Source organism: Peromyscus californicus, unplaced genomic scaffold, assembly GCF_007827085.1.
Source record: "Peromyscus californicus insignis strain IS unplaced genomic scaffold, ASM782708v3 Scaffold_9__1_contigs__length_137607984, whole genome shotgun sequence".
NCBI classification, from domain to species: domain Eukaryota; kingdom Metazoa; phylum Chordata; class Mammalia; order Rodentia; family Cricetidae; genus Peromyscus; species Peromyscus californicus.
Genome location: NW_026294617.1, coordinates 115,505,034 through 115,527,736, shown reverse-complemented (window position 1 = coordinate 115,527,736; position 22,703 = coordinate 115,505,034). Strand labels below are relative to the sequence as shown.

The window sequence follows — 22,703 nt, the reverse complement described above, 5'->3', positions numbered from 1 at the left end:
TGTAGACCAGGCTGGCCTTAAACTCAAGAGACCACTGCCTTTCTCCATACTAAGACAAAAGGCATGAGCCACCATGCCTGGCTCTAAAATACATTTTTTATTTTTTATTTTTTTTTTTTTTTGGTTTTTCAAGACAGGGTTTCTCTGTGTAGCTGTGCGCCTTTCCTGGAACTCACTTGGTAGTCCAGGCTGGCCTCAAACTCACAGAGATCCACCTGCCTCTGCCTCCTGAGTGCTGGGATTAAAGGTGTGCGCCACCACCGCCCGGCTAAAATACATTTTTTAAAGATGAAAATAGGTGAATGCAAACCAATTACTAAGCTGTAGGTTTTAAAAGGTTAAGAGGGGCTTGTCAGGTGGCTCAGTGGTTGAAAGCTCTGCCTACTCTTTCAGAGGACCCAGAGAAATTATTGAAAACAAAGTGATTTAATCATAAAGATATTAGTATATACATTTTTTTTTTTTTTTTTTGGTTTTTCGAGACAGGGTTTCTCTGTGTAGCTTTGCGCCTTTCCTGGAACTCACTTGGTAGCCCAGGCTGGCCTCGAACTCACAGAGATCCGCCTGGCTCTGCCTCCCGAGTGCTGGGATTAAAGGCATGCGCCACCACCGCCCGGCATATACTTATTTTTAAACTAACTACATGGTAATGTTTTACTAAGACTGACAGGAAATCCAGAAGCCACGAGGAAGCCGGGCAGTGGTGGCGCAGGTTTAATTCCCAGCACCCACATGGCCTCCAGACACTGTACACACACGGTATACAATCATACATGCAGGCCAAACACCCACCCATACTTGTAAAAATAAATCTAAAATTTTAAATAAATAAACTTTAAAAGGTAAGATAAATTGTTATTTGTACTTTATTACATACATTTAGAAGAATATAAAATGGCAGTTTCTATTACAAAGCAAACAATAGTTTTCACATAAAAAGTATACATTTTAACTGGGGAAATAGTGCTTTACTAGCAAATGTCAGGGCCTAGGTTTGATCCTCAGCCCCACAATTAAAAGTAAATAGCATTGTATATCAACTACATAACAGATTCTCTGCAAAACAGACAATTATAGTATACAAAATAATATGACAGCAGTTAAGAAAGCACAACTATTTAAGGACAAGACAGTAGAAATTAGCTAAAAGGAAAAAGAGGGCACAAAGAAGGGGAAAAACATTAAATGTGATGCTGTAGTCTAATACACTAAAAAAAAATAAATAAGCTGAGTAAATTGATCTACAGATATACTTTGAAACAATGTATGATGATTTCTATATAGCTGTGTATACTTCTGGCTAAAAGTTTTATTCCTAATATATAGTTTATAGAAGCCTTACTTACACACACACACACACACACACACACACACACACACACACACACACACTGTAGTTTCTTTTTTTATATATTTACTTTTTACTTTTTTTAATAGAAAACCATTTTTGTATTTATTTTTTTATTTTTCTATTATCAGCTTGATACAGTATAAATTCTTATCCTAATGGTGAACTGTTTCATTGAGGCTTGCCCAGTAAATAAGTAAAACCAAAGTGGATTCTACATATAAAGCAAAGAACAATCAGACTGCAACCCACAGAACCAGGGAGGCTACATAGCAGGGGGGACCCTAGGATGACTGTGGCTCACATTGTAGTTTCGAATGGTAATAAATTCTTACACTCTGAAATATAATACCGTCATCTCTCGGTACTCATAGGTTTCACATCTTCAGATTCAAGCAACCTCAGAAAATATTTGGAAGAAAGCACTTACACCCATTCTGAACAGGATTCTTTCCTATACGATACAAGTGAAAAACCATTCAGAGTGTCTACACTATGTGAGGTAGTATAATCTAGAGATCACTCTGAAATGCATATTTTCAAGTTAAGGGACTTGCAGCCTCAGAAGCTGTACAGCCAAGCCTACAAAACTGATGATCTCAGTTGCATATGGTTGCTCAAACCTAACTCCACTCCAAAACCTCAATGGGCTGCCAGAGAACCACCGAAAGCAATCCTAGGCTGCCTAGTGAGTGCCAAACTATGGTGGGCTACAGTATAAGCACCTTTCCCACTAAATTCCTACCTGTTTACATGTCCTTTACATAGTCTACATGTAAAACACATCTACTGTTTAACAGAATACTGTTTTGAAGGGTGATACAAATGAGCCATATTTTCTTCCAATTTCACTTGAAAAACCGATAAACTACACTTATTTCTTGGGGAAAAAAAGAATAAGCCTATTACTTAAAATTATGAATATTCAGGTTAATAATTGTAATTATGGAAAGCTTGCATCTGTTGCACTAAGCTTGACAATTTCACAAAACAATGGCATTTCTGATAAGTTTAGAGGTGATATTTGATGCTTTAAATGAAATGTGTCCACATTTTTAAGGTCTGCATAATTCACTGGACTATTCTCAGAGTAACCAAAAAATCATGCTACAAGAATCATACAAGCTGGGCGGTGGTGGTGCACATCTTTAATCCCAGCACTTGGGAGGCAGAGGCAGGCATATCTTTTGTGAGTTCGAGGCCAGCCTGGTCTACGGAGTAAGATCCAGGAAAGGTGCAAAGCTACACAGAGAAACCCTGTCTTGAAAAACCAAAAAGAAAAAAAGAAAAAAAAGAATCTTACAAAAGTAAAGGATCTGTTCCAAATATAAGAAAAGCCAATGGATTCCAATGTCATGTCTTAGCATTACTGTAAGAATATAGTTAAACGGGAACACAAAAATCAAAAGCCAGGTGTGTTAGTACACGCTTTTAATCCCAGCAGCAGGGAGGTAGAGGCAAGTGAATCTCTGTGAGCTTGAAGCCAGCATGGTCTACAGAGTTCCAGGACAGCCAGGGCTACACAAAACCCTGTCTGGAAAAACAACAACAGCAAACAAACAGTTTAAAAGGAGGGGCTGGAGAGAAAGCTAAATGGTAAATAGCACTTGCAGAGGAAACATGTTTGGTTCCCAGCACCCCTATGGTAGTTCACTGGCCTCCATAGGCACTGCATGCACATGGTACATACACTTGAAGGCAACACACTCCCATATACATAAAACAATGATTTTTTTTTTTAAGTGAAAAGGGGTCACAAGATCAAACATTTGAGAAATTTTTGAAAACAAAGTGATATAATCATAAAGATATTAGCATATACTTATTTTTAAATTACTACATGGTAATGTTTTACTAAGACTGACAGTAAATCCAGAGGAAGCTGGGCAGTGGTGGCGCATGCCTTTAATCCCAGCACTTGGGAGGCAGAGACAGGTGGATTTCTGTGAGTTCGAGGCCAGCCTGATTACAGACTGAGTTCCAGGACAGGTTCCAAAACTACAGAGAAACCCTGTCTTGAAAAACTGAAGGAAAAAAAAAAAAAAAAAGTACAGAAGCCACGGGGAAAATGATATTTGCCTACATAAATATTAAAATCCTTTAAAATCAAATCACATATAATTCCAGAGAACCTAATAAAAGTAAACTGGAACTGCATTTTACTGATTCAATATCCCTACTATTTGAATGTCTAGAAATCAACTTGAAAGATAATCCAAAAGGGAAAAAAAGGATCCAAGTAAAAACACAGAATGGATGGTAAAGAGTATGGAAATGTTCTGAAACTTCAAGAGAAGTACACACTTAGTAAGCACACCTCACTTCCGACCTCAGACCGGCACCCATGTGGTCACAACAACTCATGCTCAGGTGGGTACACACAGAGCTCTGGATCATATACAGCACCTCTAACAAAGAGGAGGAAGGCAAACACACTACCAGAGAAAGCAAACACGCTTATTTTATATACACCGTCCCCCACTCATCATTAAATCCTGTAATTGTTAAGGGTTTATAAGAAAACACAGAAACTACCAAATTTATGGTAAGTCAGTAATGATTCAAGTATCAAAAAGCACTTTACAGTATTTTCCCAAATGGCATACTTTACAAAAAAAGATTAGACCTTATAGAGAAACTGAAATCTCTTTAGCGATCTCATGAGGATTGAGTAAATCTGTTTATACTTTTCCATGATCTCACATTTCTTTGGAGTATTGAAGGTGTGCTGGATTACCTCTCTCCATAATGACAGCACAACTAATAACTGTGTTCTGACGACAAAATGGTAGAATTAGCTCTCTGCGTGTTGTGTGTGTGCAAGCGCACACACGCGCATGCACGTGTGTTGCCTGAGTGTATGTCTGTGCATCATGTGAATATCTGGTGCCCATGGACGCTTGAAGGTGGGATTGGATCCCCTGAAACTGGAGCTACTGATGGTTGTGAACTGCCACCTGAGTCCTGTGAAGCCAACCTGGGTCCTCTGCAAGAGCAGCCTGAGCCTGTAACTACTGAGCTCCAACTCCTAGCATTGGAGTTCATAAAATACCAGGGAAAGGGCAAAAATGAACCTAAGGATTTAGGTGCTCTGCTGTCCCCTGAATTTTATCAAGTCCTGTTGAATCCTTTTTATGTATGGTTTGTTTTTACAAAACTGAGTGCCAAACCCAGTGATTTACACTTGCTAGGCACACGCTCCACTACTGAGCTACATCCCTAGTCTTCAACTTATTTTACTCGTAAGACACCTTATTAAGGAAAGACCATTTAGAGACAATGACAATCCTCACCATCATATAGAATTAATTATGTTCCTCACTGAGGGATACACTGAAATCAAAGGGTCTCTCCTAGGAAAAAAGTCTATCAGCTACATTTTAACTATCATTTTAGTATGTCAACAATATGACAATGAAGGACAAAAATATAACAATAAATTACAAATAGGCCTGCAGGCTTTCAAAGTAAATTCAGTAAAAGAAAATCTGCCTCAGGCAAACATATAGAAACTAGGAAGAAACTGGACCCTCAGAAATCAGTTCCAGTTTACTTTTCTCCAGGTTCATTTACATTTCATGTACATTTTGAGTTTCCATGTTCTTCCCACCATCAGTTCTCAGTGAAGTAAAAATGATTTTCTCTACATAATCTGAAAAGGCAGTAACTAAACCAGACATCGACTGGCAGGTCTAGGTGAAGCTCGAGAAAACCTTCTAAGGACCACATCCATCTTCTACCTTTGTTCCCCTCTCCTAGCTTGTTGTCTCACCACACCAACCTCCTCTAATCGTCACACCCCCCACCTCTCCCCTTCTCAATCTGCCTTCGTTGCCCATCCTTGCTCTCTGTAGGTCCTATACACTTTTCAAATGCCCCAACTTCTCATTTCTTCACCTACACTTTACTAAAAACCCTCCCTGAAGTCAGCAAGGATTATTTTAATTGTCCAACCCAATAGAGACTGTGAAACCTTGACTAAGCCATGTTCCTGGTTCCTGTGGCCCTCCACTCTGTCTTGTCTTTATGACTATATCCTCCAGAGGCATTCCTTCCCCTTAACAAAAGTCCCTGTGGGCAGGTACCTGAGAGTATATATCTAAAACCAGTCATATCTAACTTTTCTGGGCACCACACCCTTATTACCTGTGTCAGAAAGCTTACCTGTTTTGTAGAGGGTGTTTAATATAGTGCTCTGGGTTGGCAACCTCCTGATTAGATTCTGTTTTTTCCTCTTCCACAGGTGGGGGATTAGTAGTAGGGGTGGTTTCCTAGTGGAAAATAATATAAAGTAGGATTTTAAGGTTTTTAAACAAAACCACAACAGCAATATTATAAACAAGTTTGACACAATGAATTAGAGCACATACTTTCACAAAGTAGACAACAGACCAACCTCTAGGACAATCAGACCACTCTAGCTTTTCATTAAGACAAAAAGGCTTCTCAAATTTAAGTGATTTTTATAAAAATCATTACCCTCCTATTTGCACATTTTTTAGATCATCAGAGATTATGGATAAAATTCAATGATCCAACTTTCTTAATGTTAAAATATTATATAAAGGTTAATGACATAGGTCAGTGGTAAAGCATATGTTTAGCATGCGTGGGACAGTGTGTTCAATTCCCAAGTCCACAAAGAAAAAGTAAAGAAGTACTCTATGTTATGGAGGTAGACTGGGGAAAGGTTTATAGCTATATTTTGGCAACTGTAACAACTATATTGATATAATGAAAAACAATTTTTAAAAAAAAGCAGTTTTTTAAGTGATCAAGTCAGCAATACAGAGTCCTTCATAACTTCGTGTCAGACTCACTACTTGAAAGAATAGCTGTTTGGAATTTTCAACAGGCAATAATGAAAGAAGGTGGAACTGTATTCTTAGACTTAAGACTTTATTCTTCTTTTAGGCAAGGTATAATTAATATTGTCACCAAAACTATGAAAAAGGAGCCTGGGAATAATTTAAAGTAGTCACCATTTTGCCCCTTGCTGTTCCTCAGCCTGCCATAAACTAGTCTTACAGTTACAAATAGCCAAAGAAAGGCAGTATAAGCTAAAACAAAAGCTAAACACATACGCATGCACATACTCACTTTAACAATATTTGGTTATCAGATTTTATTTCTTAAGATTATTTATTTTTTATATATATGAGTGCTTTGCCTGAATGTATGTGTGTGCATCACAAGAATGCAATGCTTACTAGAGGCCAGAACAAGCTGTTGTTGGCAGCCACATGAATACTGGAACAGAACCTGGGTGCTCTGAAAGAGCAGCCAGTGAGTGCTCTTAACTGCTCAGCCATCTCTCAGCTTCAATTCTTTTTTTTTTTTTGTAGGTTTTTAATTCTTTTTAAAAATTTTTAATTTTATATGCATTGGTGCTTTGCCTGCATGTAAGTCTGTGTGATGATGTTGGATCCCCTGGAAACTGGAGTTACAGACAGTTATGAGCTGCCATGTGGGTGGTGGGAATTGAACCTGGGTCCTCTTGAAGAACAGCCAGTGCTCTTAACTGCCGAGCCATCTCTCCAGCCCCTCAGCTTCAATTCTTAATATTTTTATTTAATGTATACATTCCTCAGCACTGGGCATCAAACCTAAGGCCTTGTGTGTATGAGGCAACACCAAGTTACACTCCCAGTCCAACTACCAGCTTTCAACTGACCCATGCAAAGAGATGTATACGCCAAAAGACCTCACACTAGAAGTAATGAATACTCAATTTAAAGGATACTTTTTTTTAAATCAGCCTCTAACATGTACAGAGACTTTATTTTCTGAGCCCAGACACATCACAAGCATTTGAGTTCAGTACTTCTATAGTGAGATGAGAAGCAAGAGACAGGACTACCCAGAAGTTGTGGGCCAGCTAGCTTTGAGAATGAAGGTACAGAGGTATGAGCACACACACACAAACACACGCATACACAATAAATACAAGACACCATTTAAAAGTAAGTAAAGAGGCTGGTCAGATAGTTCAGCAGGTTTGTCAACCCCAGTTCAATCCCTGGGTACCCACATGGCAGCAGACAACTGGTTCCTGAAAGTTCTCCTCCTGACATCCATGTTTCCCCCCTACATATACACAAAGAAGTAAATATAAAAAATACATAGAGAAATCATTCAGCATCAACTATGCTTGATTTTGCCCATGGATTACTAATGGTCATAAGCACTTAACCAGAAATTATGAACTTAGTAACTGAATAAATTTAAACACTTATACAAAATAATCAAGGCCCTAAAATTTACATGTAGTCAACTCCTTAAAAAAAAAACAAAATCATGCCATCCCAGCACTCAGGAGGCAGAGCCAGATGGATCTCTGTGAGTTCAAGGCCAGCCTGGTCTACAGAGCGAGATCTAGGTAGGACAGGCACCAAAACTACAGAGAGAAACCCTGTCTCGAAAAAAAGAAAACAAAACAAAACACAAAATCATTCTTATTTTCTCATTAGCCAATTTAAGTCTGAACAGATCATAATTACTGAGAGAGATTTGTCCTGATCGTGGGCCAGGCAGGACCAGGAAAACTCTAGCTACAAATGGCACCCAACGGGTTGGCAAGAGTTTCCACCTAAAACCTGAGAAAAAAGATTCTAAAATGGAGCTAAAAACAGCTTCCTAGTTGTCTCTCTCAAGTTAGGTTTGAGCTACTATGGCAAGTTCCTGGCGTGCACGTTTGACCAGCAGTAGAGCGGGAATGAGGCTCTACAAGCGGCACATTATGCTGTGTGGTGGATTTAGTCTTTGCTAGTACCAAAAAAAAAAAAAAAGAGGTTTCTGGGCTACACGCTGCTTCGATAGAAGCATAGACCCACTGTTTCTAAAAGTTGATGGCTCCCAGAGCTGGCGGTAAACTGTACCACCACAATGTTGGGAAGCTGAGGTGGGCGGAGCCACCAGCCAAAGCTGCGATTTTAACCCTAGTAATGCTGCAGTTTAAAACAATAGATTCATGCCGGGCGGTGGTGGCGCACGCCTTTAATCCCAGCACTCGGGAGGCAGAGCCAGGCGGATCTCTGTGAGTTCGAGGCCAGCCTGGGCTACCAAGTGAGTCCCAGGAAAGGCGCAAAGCTACACAGAGAAACCCTGTCTCGAAAAACCAAAAAAAAAAAAAAAAAACCAATAGATTCACAATAAGACAGATTCAAATGGAACAAGACTTTAAATGATTTACAATGTGTGTAAAAATGTACGTAGGCTTGAAAGAGAGAAAAAGAAATATATGCAGTTACATGAACAGTTTTTATAAACAAAATTTTTAAAGAGACAGTAAAGGTAGTATAAAAAATAAGCCACGTAAAGATAGATATTACACAGAGAATCTGGATTGTGTTGTCTTTGGGATTTTTAACTGCAGAAAAACATTTGATTGTAAGAGCTATTGAGTTAAGTCAGTATGTATATTTTAAAGGTACCCTGACTTCAAAATTTGGATCTAAGGATATGTTGCTTTGAAAAGGAGGCTCTGCTTTTGTTTCCACAGAAAGTCCAAGGCTATGGATTTGTTCCAGATTAAGATACATCAGGTTTGACTAGCCAAGACCCCCTGAAAGGTCTCCGATGACACCATGGCCCAGATGATCCAACATCCAGAACCGTTTCAAGGCTCAGACAATACAGCCTCACGGACTACCCCATAAGCCTAAAAATTTCTTTGTGTCCCCATAAGATACAGCGCTCCCCTCCAGCAGGAAGTAGTAAGAGAAGCTACGCCCAAATTCCCAAAAAAAAGCTGGCTTTGGAGATGGAATTTGCTCACTCCTCTAAACCCAAACATATTCCTAAAAGAAAAGATTTAGAGATTCTTGTGTCCCAAATCAAAAGAGCCCTCTGGTATGGGACAGAGAAAAACCAGTATTTTTATTTAAAACAGGTTAATTATAAATATAATATCTTTCTAAAAGAATAAAGGAGGATATGATATAGATATATAGGATATAGATACGATAGGATAAAAGGGTAGATTGTTGAACCTACTTTTAAAGAGCAACAACTTGTTTAAAAATGTTTTACATTGCTATGGATTTTAGTCAATTGATACAAATTTAAAGTTCATTTTGTTATACTGCATATATATTTCTATTCTCCTTTGAGGTATTATGTTTATGTAACTCATTTAGATTGCAATGGATAATTAAGAAATACAGATTAATAATTAGTCTTCTATGATAGTCAAACTTATAGTCATGCTGTTTTCTAGGTATACATAGATATAATTCAATTAGGTAGGTAATCTTCAAATACTTCAAAGACCTACAGAATATGGCATTAAAAATGTTTTAAAAATTTAGACTTTCTGGACAATGAGACATGTCTGCTCCTGGCAACACCGATTTACTTCAGAGAGGAGGATGGGCATCGAAGACACTCTATATGGAATTTATCTTCACCTTGGCAACAATAGCCATTTGGGCAAGGAACTGTTCTTGCCTGGACTGCTTGATCGACTGGACATGCAGGACCCATAGGAAGGTGACCACTGAACTTTGCTTGGCAAAATGGTCCTTCAGGTTCCTGCTTCGCAGAAGAAATTGCCAGACACTCTACAGGACACAGAAAAAAGTGACTAAGAGACTCTAGGCCTGTGGGCTGAAGACAGATGCCCCAACTTTACAGAGGAACTTTGGATGACAGTCCAGGCTGCCAGCTGTCTGTCTACTCTCGAAAGACTCCCGAAAGTTGCTTGCGTCTCCCTTTTCTCCCCTTTCTCAGGTAATACTATATCCTTCTGGGGTCTTTGATGTAGTTGAAGACTAGATAGTTATAATTTCCTTAGTTATGATAAGAGATAAGTTAGATATAAAACCTTAGACTCAGAAATATTAGATAGGATATCTTCAATTTTGCCAAATACAAATAGACTAGATATTATAAATAGACTAAATATTGCAACTGTAATTCTTGTTTGTTAATTGTTTTGTTATATGTAATTTTACTATGTGAAAGTTAAAATCTTCCCTTCTGAAAAAAAAAAGAAACGGGGAAGTGCTGTGAATATCACTCTGTATAAATAAAATGCTGATTGGCCAGTAGCCAGGCAGGAAGTATAGGCGGGACAAGCAGAGAAGAGAATTCTGGGAAGTGGAAGGCTAAGGCAGAGACCCTGCCAGTCTCCATGATGAGAAGCGGATGTTAAGATAATGGTAAGCCACAACCCACATGGCAACTTATAAATTAATAGAAATGAGTTAATTTAAGATATAAGAACAGTTAGCAAGAAGCCTGCCACGGCCAAACAGTTTGTAAATAATATAAGTCTCTGTGTGTTTACTTGGTTGGGTCTGAACAGCTGCGGGACTGGCGGGTGAGAGAGATTTGTCCTGATCGTGGGCCAGGCAGGACCAGGAAAACTATAGCTACAAATAACTGAATGCCATTTCTTCCCTGACTAGATTAAAATAAACAATGCCATCCAGACAAACAGTGGGGATGTCAGTAGGTTAAAAAAAAAAAAAAAAAAAGTGGTCAGTGGCTTGGGTGACAGTGTACCAGAGAAAATGAGTGGCAGAAAAGTGAGCCAGAAAAAGCTATGTTCAGATCCGTAGTCTTATGGTGACTCTCAGAATGGCATATTCATAGTGTGACTCTGGCAGTCTACCAGAGAACATGGACTCAAAGCACCAGAGGCTTCCATGTTAGGAACACTGAATCCATACAGTTAGGGGTATGACTGGGGTGTGTCTTTCAGCTTTCAGAAAACCAGAGGAAAGTCATAACCTAGGAATAAAAAGCATGGTGTTACGAGCATGGTTTAAGTCTTAAAAAATACTAAAAACAAATCTTGATAGTAATAAAACTACACTCTTCAGCTGAGGGTGGAGGTTGCATGCCTTTAATGTCAGCAGCAGATCTCTGCGAGTTCAAGACAGAGGCCAGCCTGGTCTACAGAGGAAATTCCAGGACAGTCACAGCTACACAGAGAAACCCTGTCTCAAAAAAACAAACACAAAAACAACTTCACTCTTCAGAAGATAATACAATCTGTAAGAATTCAGCTCACTGAGGTTGGAGAGATAGTTCAGTGGTTAAAAGCACTGACTATTCTTCCAGAAGACCCGGGGTTCAATTCCCAGCACCCTCATGGCAGGTCACACCTGCCTGTTAACTCCAGATCCAGGGGATCTGACACTATCACAGACAAAAACTAGTACACATAAAAATAAATATGAGCAAAAATAAAAGAGCTGTAAAAAAATTAAGCTTACTTATCTGCCAATCAAATATTACAAGGTAAAGAATTTTCTTAAGTGACTAATGGTCAAGAGATTATAAGTCTAAAGACAACTCAGATAATAGTTACCAAAGTCTTAACAACTGCAATTACCACTGAGATACAAATTATTCGATTTAGAAAGTTTTTAATTTATTTTGTTTGTGAGTTTTGCCTGCACACATGTATATGTGTGTGTGTGTGTGTGCAATATTTTCAGAAGTAAGAAGGCATCAGATCCTCTAGAATTACAGATGCCAATGTGGGAGCTGGGAACCAGACCAAGGTCATCTGGAAGAGCAGCCAGTGCTCCTAAGCACAGAATCCTCTTTCCAGCCCTTAATTTTATTTTTTTGAGACAGGATGTCACTATGCAATTTTATTTTTTTGAGACAGGATGTCACTATGCAGCCCTGGCTGGACTGTAAGGAGACCTGCCTACTTCTGCATCCTGAGTGCTAGGATCAAAATCATATGCCACGACATGCAGCTGAACACACTTATTTTAAAGTTGCTTCCTACAGAGTAGATGGTAGAACTGCATTACATTTATATACTTAAAAACAAACTTCTTAAAATGGGCATGGTGGTTTGCATCTGTAATTGAAGGACTTGGGAATCTAAATCAAGACTCAATGTTCCAAGCCAGACTATGCTGTCTAGCCATTTTGGGGTCAGTCTGTGCAACTTTGTGAAACCCTTCCTTAAAAAAAAAAAAAAAAAAAAAAAAAATCAATGTAGCTGAGGCTGGCTTCCAACTCACTCCATCACAGATGATAATCTTGAGTGCTGAGACTGTAAGTGCACACCACCATGCTTGCCTTTTCCAACCACATCTTAAACGGTCTCATTTTACAAGGATTTTCAAGTGTGCAAATCATCTTGACAAAAAAATAAAGGCTAACAATAGATTGTGGCTACTCTCAAAATAATCTAATACATTTTTAGCACAGTATATATAACAAGTGCATTTCACACAGGCAGACCAGAGAAGAAAGAGCAAAGCCATAGGATGGTGCTGTGTAGCCAAAGTACCTGAGAGTCGGGTGATTCATGAAACCAGTTTGGACAGTATGCTACAGACTATGAAGGCCTCAGATGTCAAGCTAGAAGTACACCTCATTGTCTACGCAGTGGAAGCCACGAACTACCCATGGCAGGGAGGGAAGAGAAAAACATCGTCAGTTCAAGTGCAAAAGAGTAAACTTGGTTTAGATCAGTTGATTATATACAGGTCAAGTAAAGGGTTGGATCCCAGGCTCACTGCTGCTGTACCAACAGTGGAAAGTTGAAAAAGAAAAAAAAAAAAAAAAAGCCAAGCAAGAGCAGGATAAATCTAACTAGCTGAAAAACCAAACAAACAAACAAAAACTAGAACATGTCGGCTGGGCGGTAGTGGTGCACGCCTTTTATCCCAGTACTTGGGAGGCAGAGCCAGGTGGATCTCTGTGAGTTCAAGGCCAGCCTGGGCTACAAAGTGAGTTCCAAAGCTACACAGAGAAACATTGTCTCGAAAAAAAACAAAAACAACAACAAAAAACTAGCACATGTCAATAAGTTAGTAATATCAGTGTGTCACAGTCCTAATATTATATGGCTGAGTGTTTCCTGAGTCTACCCCATGTCTATGCTATTTTCTATAATGTGATGAAATTTTAAATTCTCACTTTGATCACATCAATTTTTCATCAGTTCCCAAAATCCTGGTATGCTTGTTTGTGGTTTTAAATATTCAAATCTGTCACCAACTTGCAATACAAATATGCATTTAATCATCTCTTCTGGAAATGAAGATTAGCCCTCCAAGACACTCATTTGTGTCTACCACTACCTTCACACCATAAATAACTGATGCTTTCTCTTTAGGAAAGATCACCTAACCCTTCATCTCCATGTGAAGTGGTAAAATCCTTCAGTTTAGTACACGGCTCCTCTAGCACTAATACAGATTTGAAGCAGTAACTCCAAGTGCGACCCACACACCATACTGTTGGTCCATGGGGAAGTTAAGCTATTGAAATGTAAAACATTTGGGAATGTTTACAACATTTGACAGTAATTATATATCTACTAAAATCAATCACATGCCTTTTTCATAGTATGTATCATTTTATAAAAGCAGTACAACTTTTTTTGGGAGGCAAGGTTTCACGTAGCCTAAGCTGGCCCCAAAAAGACTAGGTAGCAGAGGGCAGATGACCTTGAATTCCTGATCCTCCAGCCTCTACCATCCAAGTGCCAGGGTAACAGTTGCGCTGGACTAAGCCTAGCTTCAGTCAGCAGTTTCAAGAACACAAGTTTTTCACTCTCTTTTTTTTTTTGGTTTTTCGAGACAGGGTTTCTCTGTGTAGCTTTGCGCCTTTCCTGGAACTCACTTGGTAGCCCAGGCTGGCCTCGAACTCACAGAGATCCGGCGGCCTCTGCCTCCCGAGTGCTGGGATTAAAGGCGTGCACCACCACCGCCCGGCAAGTTTTTCACTCTTATACAGTGGGATACAGTGGGCTCAATTCACATCTACAGCCATGTTATCTATCCTCAATGGAATCCCAGTTTTGCCCTTCATGTTGTGTAATTTTGCATGACAGTTCTCCTGTGCCTCACTTTCCTCATCATAAATGGGCATTACACGCTGGGCAGTGGTGGCGCACACTTTTAATCCCAGCATTCCAGGGCCAGAGGCATGCGGCTCTCTGAGGCCAATCTGGTCTACAGAGAGATTTCCAGGGCTACACAGAGAATCCTTGGCTTGAAAAAGCAAAGATGGTCATTGCAGCACTTATCTAAGAAGATTCACTGCCACAACTAGATGAATCAATAGATGAAAAGCTTTCCTTCAACTAAGTCAGTCCACAATGAATGTATGCTTTACCAGGGAATAACCTAAGGGCATTTCTGTTAGAGATCTTGCATTTCCTTGTTGATCTAATGGTTCCACATTTATAAACTTTAAGCCTTTTAATATTAATTACATATGTGTGCACATGTGGGCTTTGTTCAGATGCATGCAGGTATCCACTGAAGTTAGAAGCAATGGATCCCTCCTGGAGCTGGTGTTTTAAGTGGTACCAACATGGATATTGGGAACCAAACTCGGGTACTTTGGAAGAACAGTCCATACCCTTAGCTACTGAGCTATCTTTCTAGGCCCTTCTTTTACATTTCTTAAAAAACAAAGACACTGTGCTGGGTGGTGGTGACACAGGCCTTTAATCCCAGCATTTGGGAGGGAATCTCTGAGTTAGAGGCCAACCTGGTCTACAGGGCAAGTTCCAGTCAGAGCTACACAAGGAAACTCTGAGAAACTAAAAGCTAACTATATGGTTGCATGGCTTTCCATTCTGTAAATATTTGAGGTACACTGTATGGTTGGAGAAGTATGTTATGATTCTGACAAAAGAGGAAAAGAAATATTATACACATCCTGCTTTCCTCTCCTCTCTGCATCATGTCCACTTAATGCTTCTTGGTAGCTAGTATAAGGAAATCACTTTAGCATTCTCAGAGTAGAGAGATCCAACACTGTGACATCACTCTACAGTAATACCCAAGAGAACACCTTTTCTGTTCTGAAGCTTTAATACTTTGGGCCTCATTTTCTATATTTTTTGCCTCGATAAACTAATGAATGGCTAGAACATAATATGGAGCTGAACTATTAACAAGGAATATAATAGATATTGAAGTCAAGACCGAATTAAAGATCAAAGGAGCTAGAGAAAGAAATAAATTATAGGTCTGTTGTGGGAGCCCACAGAGGCTATCTAGTGAGACCTTACTTAGGGTCAGAGACTCTGAGCTTGCACTGCCCAGCAGGGCTGCATAAGAAGATGATTTGGTCACAGGCATGTTTACCACGTGTTTGGAAGGGTCTACACTTGGCTGTATGGTGTGCTTTGATCTCGAAGGGGGGGGGGTCTTTTGCCCCTCCCCTTGGCATTGTTTTTCAATAAAGGACATGCTGTTGGGTATTGACCCAGGCCCTTCCAAAGCTATCCTGTGTTTCACACTGGCTAGGTCTCTTTCTATCTGGTATTTCCTCATTCCTCTCTCCCCCACCTAAGAACCCTTCTAAAGGTGGGAGCCGGACTCCCACAGTCTGTCATATTTGCTCACCTATCATCCCATGACTGCAAGCAATGCTGCAACTATCAGCTTCCATCCCCAGGCTCTGCCTTCACTACTATAGCTGTCCTCTAATAACATGAACTGCAATCCCAGAACCACAACTTCTGATGGACGAGGAGGAAGTACTGATTACAAAGCAGAGTACATGTAGGGGGATCTAGTTATAGCCCCTATTTGACAACTCCTTTCAATTTTAGCTAGTAGGGTGAACTTTTTAAGAATAAGGATTTAAGTGACTATAAAACTCCCTACAAGCATCAATTGCTTCACTTGCATGGAGTTGTGAGGGTTTTTAGTGTTAATCCAACAGTCTGACACAACTATCAACATGACAACAGCAATTAGTCATCAATTCTGTTGAGTGTTATGAATTTGAAAAGCCAGCAGACGAGTAAATGAAGCATACGGAACAAGATTTCCAAACTCTGGGGTGGTCTGGCTAGTCCTTTCAATTTTACCATAAGGAAACAAATTTAAATTGCAAACGTTGAATCACTAGCATTCATATCTCAGCAACATAACACAGGAATAGTGACCTGCCTGGAGCATGCTCTTTAAATTACAGTCCCTGACTCAACTGCTCTGTCTACCCTCAATTCCACCATCAGACCTTCTCAGCCCAATCACGTACAGCAAGTGTGGATACGTGAAGAAAAAAGTACTGGTGACTTGTTTGGAAACAACTACCCATATGACACCACACTCAAGTGACTAATGTCAATGCTTCCCTTCCTGAAGAAACTGAGAATTGTACAAGTTCAATGCCATAATACTAACTAGTGGAGAAAGCACAACCAGTAAACTAGCTCCAGTCCCCCTGCACAGTCCCTCGCGTCACTGTTTCAAATGCTATATTAAAAGGAAACACTATTACAGCCAAGGGAGCTGCACACCTACAAGTTGCAAACTTAACATCCAACAGGGTCAAGGCCCTACATCAAACCAAGGTACAGATGAGGACAGATGAAACCCGGAGAAACAGCACTTTATGATTTTGAAAATGAGAATTTCAACCCTCACAGCTCATGAAAACTATGACTTTTCACTTTCTGTTGTTTGTTTGAAACAGGGTCTCACTCTGGTATCAGCTGGTCTCCAACAGTAGTGATACCTCTGCAATGCTAGAATTACAAATATGAGCCACCATGCCAGCCTCCTGAAAATTTTTACTTGATCCGTGTTACGTAGTTACTATCAAGCAATGTGCTACTACCTCTATGTTCATTATCCCTATACATTCGAACATCACAATGCTGAAGAGATGGCTCGGCAATTAAGTGCACCCCTAACCTCCAAAGGACTAAAATCTGGTACCAGCACTCCTGAGAGATGGTTCACAACCACCTGTAATTCCAATGTCAGAGGATCCAATGCCTTCTGGCCTCCAGTCACCTGCACTCAAGTCCACACACCCACAGTGTCTGTCTGTCTGTCTGTCTGTCTGTCTCTCTCTCTCTCTCTCTCTCTCTCTCTCTCTCTCTCTCACACACACACACACACACACACACACATTTTTAAAAGGTAACTAGAGTGACTATTTCGTGGGTCATCAATCAAGTGTTTTAATGAATGACTGTAATATTATTCTCTCAGAAAACTATGTGCAGGAAGACAGAAGACAGTAGGGGTGGTGCAGATAAGAAAGTATTGTACTGAAACCTATTTTTGTGTGCTAACTTAAAATATTTATTAAAAACTACAGTACAAAGCCATCAAAACACATCAGTACAGCAAAAGCAGAAAGAGGGTCACCGAGAACAGAGATGGACAAGTGGTAACCATCAATGCAGATCAAGCTGGCAGTTCCTTTAGAACTGCAGTAAAGAGGAGCACACTGAAGGAAAACTGATTAAAGAAGCTAGGTTCCCCAATTCCCTCTGCTACCTCAAGCTACTGGGACCACTGTCCTGAGTTCAAAAATAGAACAATTATCTTAGAGGAAACAAGCAGAGAAAAGTGTGAGCGCTTCCTCGCTCTCTCTTGCTCGCTCTCTCATACAACCAAAGAGATAAGTTATGATTTTTTTGTTTGTTTGTTTGTTTTTTGAGACAGGGTTCCTCTGTGTAGTTTTGGTGCCTGTCCTGGATCTCGCCCTGTAGACCAGGCTGGCCTTGAACTCACAGAGATCTGCCTGGCTCTGCCTCCTGAGTGCTGGGATTAAAGGCCTGCGCCACCACCGCCCGGTAAGATAAGTTATGATTTTACATGCACATAAAACAATTACAGGACGCTATAAGAGCATCCAAAAGACAAAGAGGAGCAGAAAGAAAAATACCTGCAAATTAAAATAATATTTAAAAGATTAGAAAATACATAAAATTTACCCCAAAAATTAGTCTAAGAAATCTAAACTCTGAAGGAAAAAAAGGAAAAACATGAATGAATGAATGAATGAATGAATGCATACTAACAGACTTGTCAGAAGTGATGTATTTGAGCTGTCATGATTAAAAACTCCAGCCTTGCCGGGCGGTGGTGGCACACACCTTTAATCCCAGCACTCGGGAGGCAGAGCCAGGTGGATCTTTGTGAGTTCGAGGCCAGCCTGGTCTACAGAGCGAGATCCAGGAAAGGAGCAAAGCTACACAGAGAAACCCTGTCTCAAAAAAACAAAAAACAAAAAAAAAAACAAAAAAAAAAAATCCAGCCTTCCCGCTGTCTGCTTGGAAACAGCCAAAAGTGTAACTTTCTTAGCTGTCCAAAATCTCTCAGCTCACCCAGACTACAGCCACCTCTACCATGCCAGCTAGGTTCACGCAAAGTCCTGTGTCTGAAGTACACAGATTGTTAAATCTGTCTGCTCTGCCCCCAGGTCTGTATCCAATCTAAAAATAAGAAAAAAATAAATAAATAAATAAATAAATAAATAAATAAACAAACAAACAAACAGAGGATGGGTGGTGTCAAGACAAGAGAGTTACGAGCACTACAGCAAACTGACAAAGAAAACGGGGGTACTTTTTGGTTCTGCATGGACCAAAGCTCTCCAAGAACTGCCAGAAGAAAACCACCACAAAGGAGAGTAACTCTTTGGTGGTGGTGGTGGTGGTGGTGGTGGTGGTGGTGGTGGTGGTGGTGGTGTTTGAGACAGGGTTTCTCTGTGGAATTGTTACATCCTGGCTGTCCTGGAACTCACTTTGAAGAGCAGGCTGGCCTCAAACTCAGAACTCAGAGATCTTGCCTGTCTCTGCCTCCTCTCTGGAGATTAAAGGTGTGTCACCACCTAGCTAAGGGTAACTCTAATTAACAAAGATATCCCAGAGGACTTTCTGGAGCCACCACAAAGTCTGTGGCTGCGGTGTTGTTGGCTACCACCCTCACGACATCAACAGTGGTACAGTGGAATAGTCAACTAGTTAAGAATTACAACGAAAATATTTCGATAAATCAAATTATAAAGGTAAGAAAGTCCAGGAAGCACCAGAACAATGGATGAAAACACGTATGCTAACAGGGACAAGAGGAAAACAAGCCATTGCAGTAACTGAACGAAGACTTATGAACAGCTACAACAGAAGCTGACCATAGAATGCCTTCAATTTCTCAGGATACCAATACAGGCATAATATTGCTTAGTTAGTTACCAAGGTCTTGAAAACCATTTAATTCCATGTACACTTATTTTCTTACTCTGACAATTTCATACATATACAGACATTTTCATCTCCAGTGCCCTCTCTCACCTCCCACTCCCAATGAACAAGCCATGCTTCCCAAGTCTCCCTCCTATCTTTGTCTAATGTTCTGCGACCCACTGGGTTTAATTAGAATTGTCTGCATGATCATGGGGTTGGGTGGGGTGGATTATTTACTGGAGCACAGGAAATCTCAGCGGCTATCCCACGGAAGAAAATGATTCCCATTTACCTCGGCCCATGTACTTTTTCTCTTAAAAGAGAAGATACTGATCTAACTAACAATGTGAGACAAGAAACCAAACAGGAAAAGGCAATGGGGCACAGCAAAGAGACCAGTGCAAGTCACAGTCAGAAGGAAGGGAACCAGGAGCACAGTGCACTAGATAACAGAAAGCGGCTTGTGATTTAGGTGAAAGTGATAAGCAATGTGATTTGATGGACTATAATGGCAACATGCCCATAACCTTATCTAATGAACACAAACAAAATACCAGTCCAATGGCAGAGTGCTTGCCTAGCATCTGTAAGGCCCTGGGTTCGGGTAACAGCACTGCAAAATACAAAAATTAAACTGAAAACACATCAACTGTTGTGGTATGTCTGGCCCAGATCTTAATTTATACATTACTCATTTTGACCACAATACTGAAGCTTTTTTTCTTTCTGTTCAGCTGGCCTGTACATTTAGACTAAAGCAGCCTAACTTTAATCTAATCTTAAAACAAGGTAAGAGTGGCCCACTCCTACAGACTATTGTCTATTATTGAAGAGTCTTTGCCTGGCCCATAAGACAGACCAGGCAGATAGTAGAGTCCTACCTTCTCAGGACATGCTCACAATTTTATTCACTGGCTTCTCCGGGAGGACCTATGCTACAAATTCTAGAAGCTGAAGCCAGACTACAAGTCCAAAATTATACTAAATTGTTTTCATCGTTTTTTCTTATACACCATGTAGGTTTTCAAGGTGGTTTTTTTTGTTTTGTTTTCTTTTGTTTTTGACACCAAAGCTAAACAGTAAGTCAGGCCTGGTATTACAGGCCTGTGATTCCAAAACCTGAAAGGTGATGGATGACAAGTTCAAGGCCATCCTGAGGCATCTCAGATCCTGTTTCAAAATAAAAACAAAACTAAGTTAGAGTACTTACCTACTCAACAAGTACCCTAGACTCGATCTCCATTTTTATTAGTGTTAATGTAAAATGGAGCTTACTGTTAAATACATACATACATAATTGTGGGGCTATGCATTAGGGGAACACACCTTTAATCCCAGCACTTGGGAGGCAGAGGCAGATGATCTCTGAATTCGAAACCAGCGTGGTCTACAAAATGAGTTCCAGGAAGCCATGGTTACACAGAGAAACCCTGTCTCAAATAATACCCCACTCCCCACCCCCGAAAGGAGATAAAATAGGGAGATAATGTCCAAACTAGTTATCTTATTCCACCAAATAAATCCTCCAGTACCCAGGAATGGGTTTTATCTTGTTGAGCCATTGGCCAAAGGAATTCCACAGACTGCCACCTCCACCCTAAACATCACAGGCTGTTGCCAAGACTATTGGTTGCTCTCCACAACCTGGTGGTAAGGCCCTATTGCTGAAGACAACATTTAAGTCACTGAACACAAAAGTCCAGCTGGTGTCTAACTAAAAGTTTCACCCCTACTGACTGACATCAGGGTACTGGAATGTACTCTGCAGGCTATCAGGAGACCAGTGCTTTATTCAACTGACATCAGAGACGCTTCTTCTTGCAGTAGGTGAGAATTAACAGAGACCCACAACTGGACAATTTGCAGAAAGCAAGAAACTTTGTAGAGCACCCAGTCCTGAAGGGGGTGTCTTCATTAAAGCCCTCCCCACAGGGCTCAGGATCTATATGGAAGTGGCAGAAAGACTGTAAGAGCCAGAGGTGAAGACACTCCAAGAAAAGTGTCTTCAAGATGCAGCAGGATTGACGCACATTATGAACACATGCACATATGACTGTGGCAGCAAGCGCAAGGCCCTGGGTTCAGTCCTCAGCTCCGGGAAAAATTAATTAATTAATTAATTAATAAAAATCTACAGTTTAAAATAAAAATCTACAGTAAGAAAAAAAAGGGGAACAACTGTCCCAAGTCAAGATAGTGGGTAGTAGGTAGACAGACAAAAAAGAAAGGATATGGGGCTGGAGAGGTGGCTCAGCAGTTAAAAGCACTTGCTGGTCTTACAGAGGACCCAGGTTCAATTCCCAATAGTCACCTCTAAGTCCAGCTCCAAGAATCCAATGCCTTTTTCTGGCCTCCTCTCGCGCCCCTCCCCCACTTGTAAATAAAAATAAAATACATTTAAAAGGTCTTTTTTAAAAAGTAAGACTATGACAATGGAGTAAAAAGAAAGTTGATTTCCTTAGTGGGGTACTTAGTTTCCAGTTTATTATTATAAACCATATATGTACATATATATTATTACTCTACACCATATGTATGTACATACATTTTATGTATTTATGTATAGGCATATACAATTTCCATCATTTTTTTTAACTCAGAGAACAATACAATTTCATACACTTTATTTTTTAAACATGTGTTTTTGGATAAATTTAAATATCCAGCCAAATTGGACATCCCTAACTGTATTTTCTAAATTAAACCAAATATAAAATACATACAACCCACATGGTAGACAGAACCAACTCCCACCCCCATCCTCTGACCTCCAATGATCCCCTTAGCACATGTTCCCTCACTAAATAAGTGTAATAAATATTACTAGAAAACAAGCAAATAAGTAATATTTAGATTGAAGAGGGTATGTGGGGATAGGCAAGAGTTACTTTTCACAGTAATAAAAGGGCCAGGCACAGTGGCACACACCTTTAATCTCAGCACTCAAGAGGCAAAGGCAGGCATATCTGAGTTCTGGGTCAGACGGAGATACAGTGAAACCCTGTCTCAAAAACAAAAATGGCATGTGCACTCCCTGGGGAGATGGCTTAGTGGTTCAGAGTACTTGTTGCTCTTGTAGAAGGTAACAAGTTTAATTCCCAGCATCCACATGGTGGTTCACAACCATCTGTAACTCCAATTCCAGAGAACCCAACGCCCTCTGACCTCCACAGGCACCCACATACACATGACATACATTCACATAAGACACAAGTAATAAATAAATAAAAAACAAAATAATAAAAAACAGGATTTAGCCTGTGACAGTCAATGTATTTAGTATGGTTCATTAACTCAACCTTAATATACATTGATATAATTGGTTTTTATCCTGTACTCCTAGGCATTTTACAGCAGTCTCATTATACAACAATATAGTTGGTAATTTTTTTCTATAACCTTGTGCATTTTATAACACAGTTAAAA

The 22,703-nt window shown here is 40.0% G+C and overlaps 1 protein-coding gene across 1 annotated transcript in view; it reads right to left on the bottom strand.

The window, feature by feature from the left end:
- Positions 1-22,703, bottom strand: part of Eif4e (eukaryotic translation initiation factor 4E) — a 38,964-nt gene that overhangs the window by 9,283 nt on the left and 6,978 nt on the right. The window contains exon 2 of the mRNA XM_052730347.1: positions 5,513-5,619. Coding sequence (XP_052586307.1) covers positions 5,513-5,619 — 107 coding nt within the window. The remainder of the gene's footprint in view (positions 1-5,512; positions 5,620-22,703) is intronic.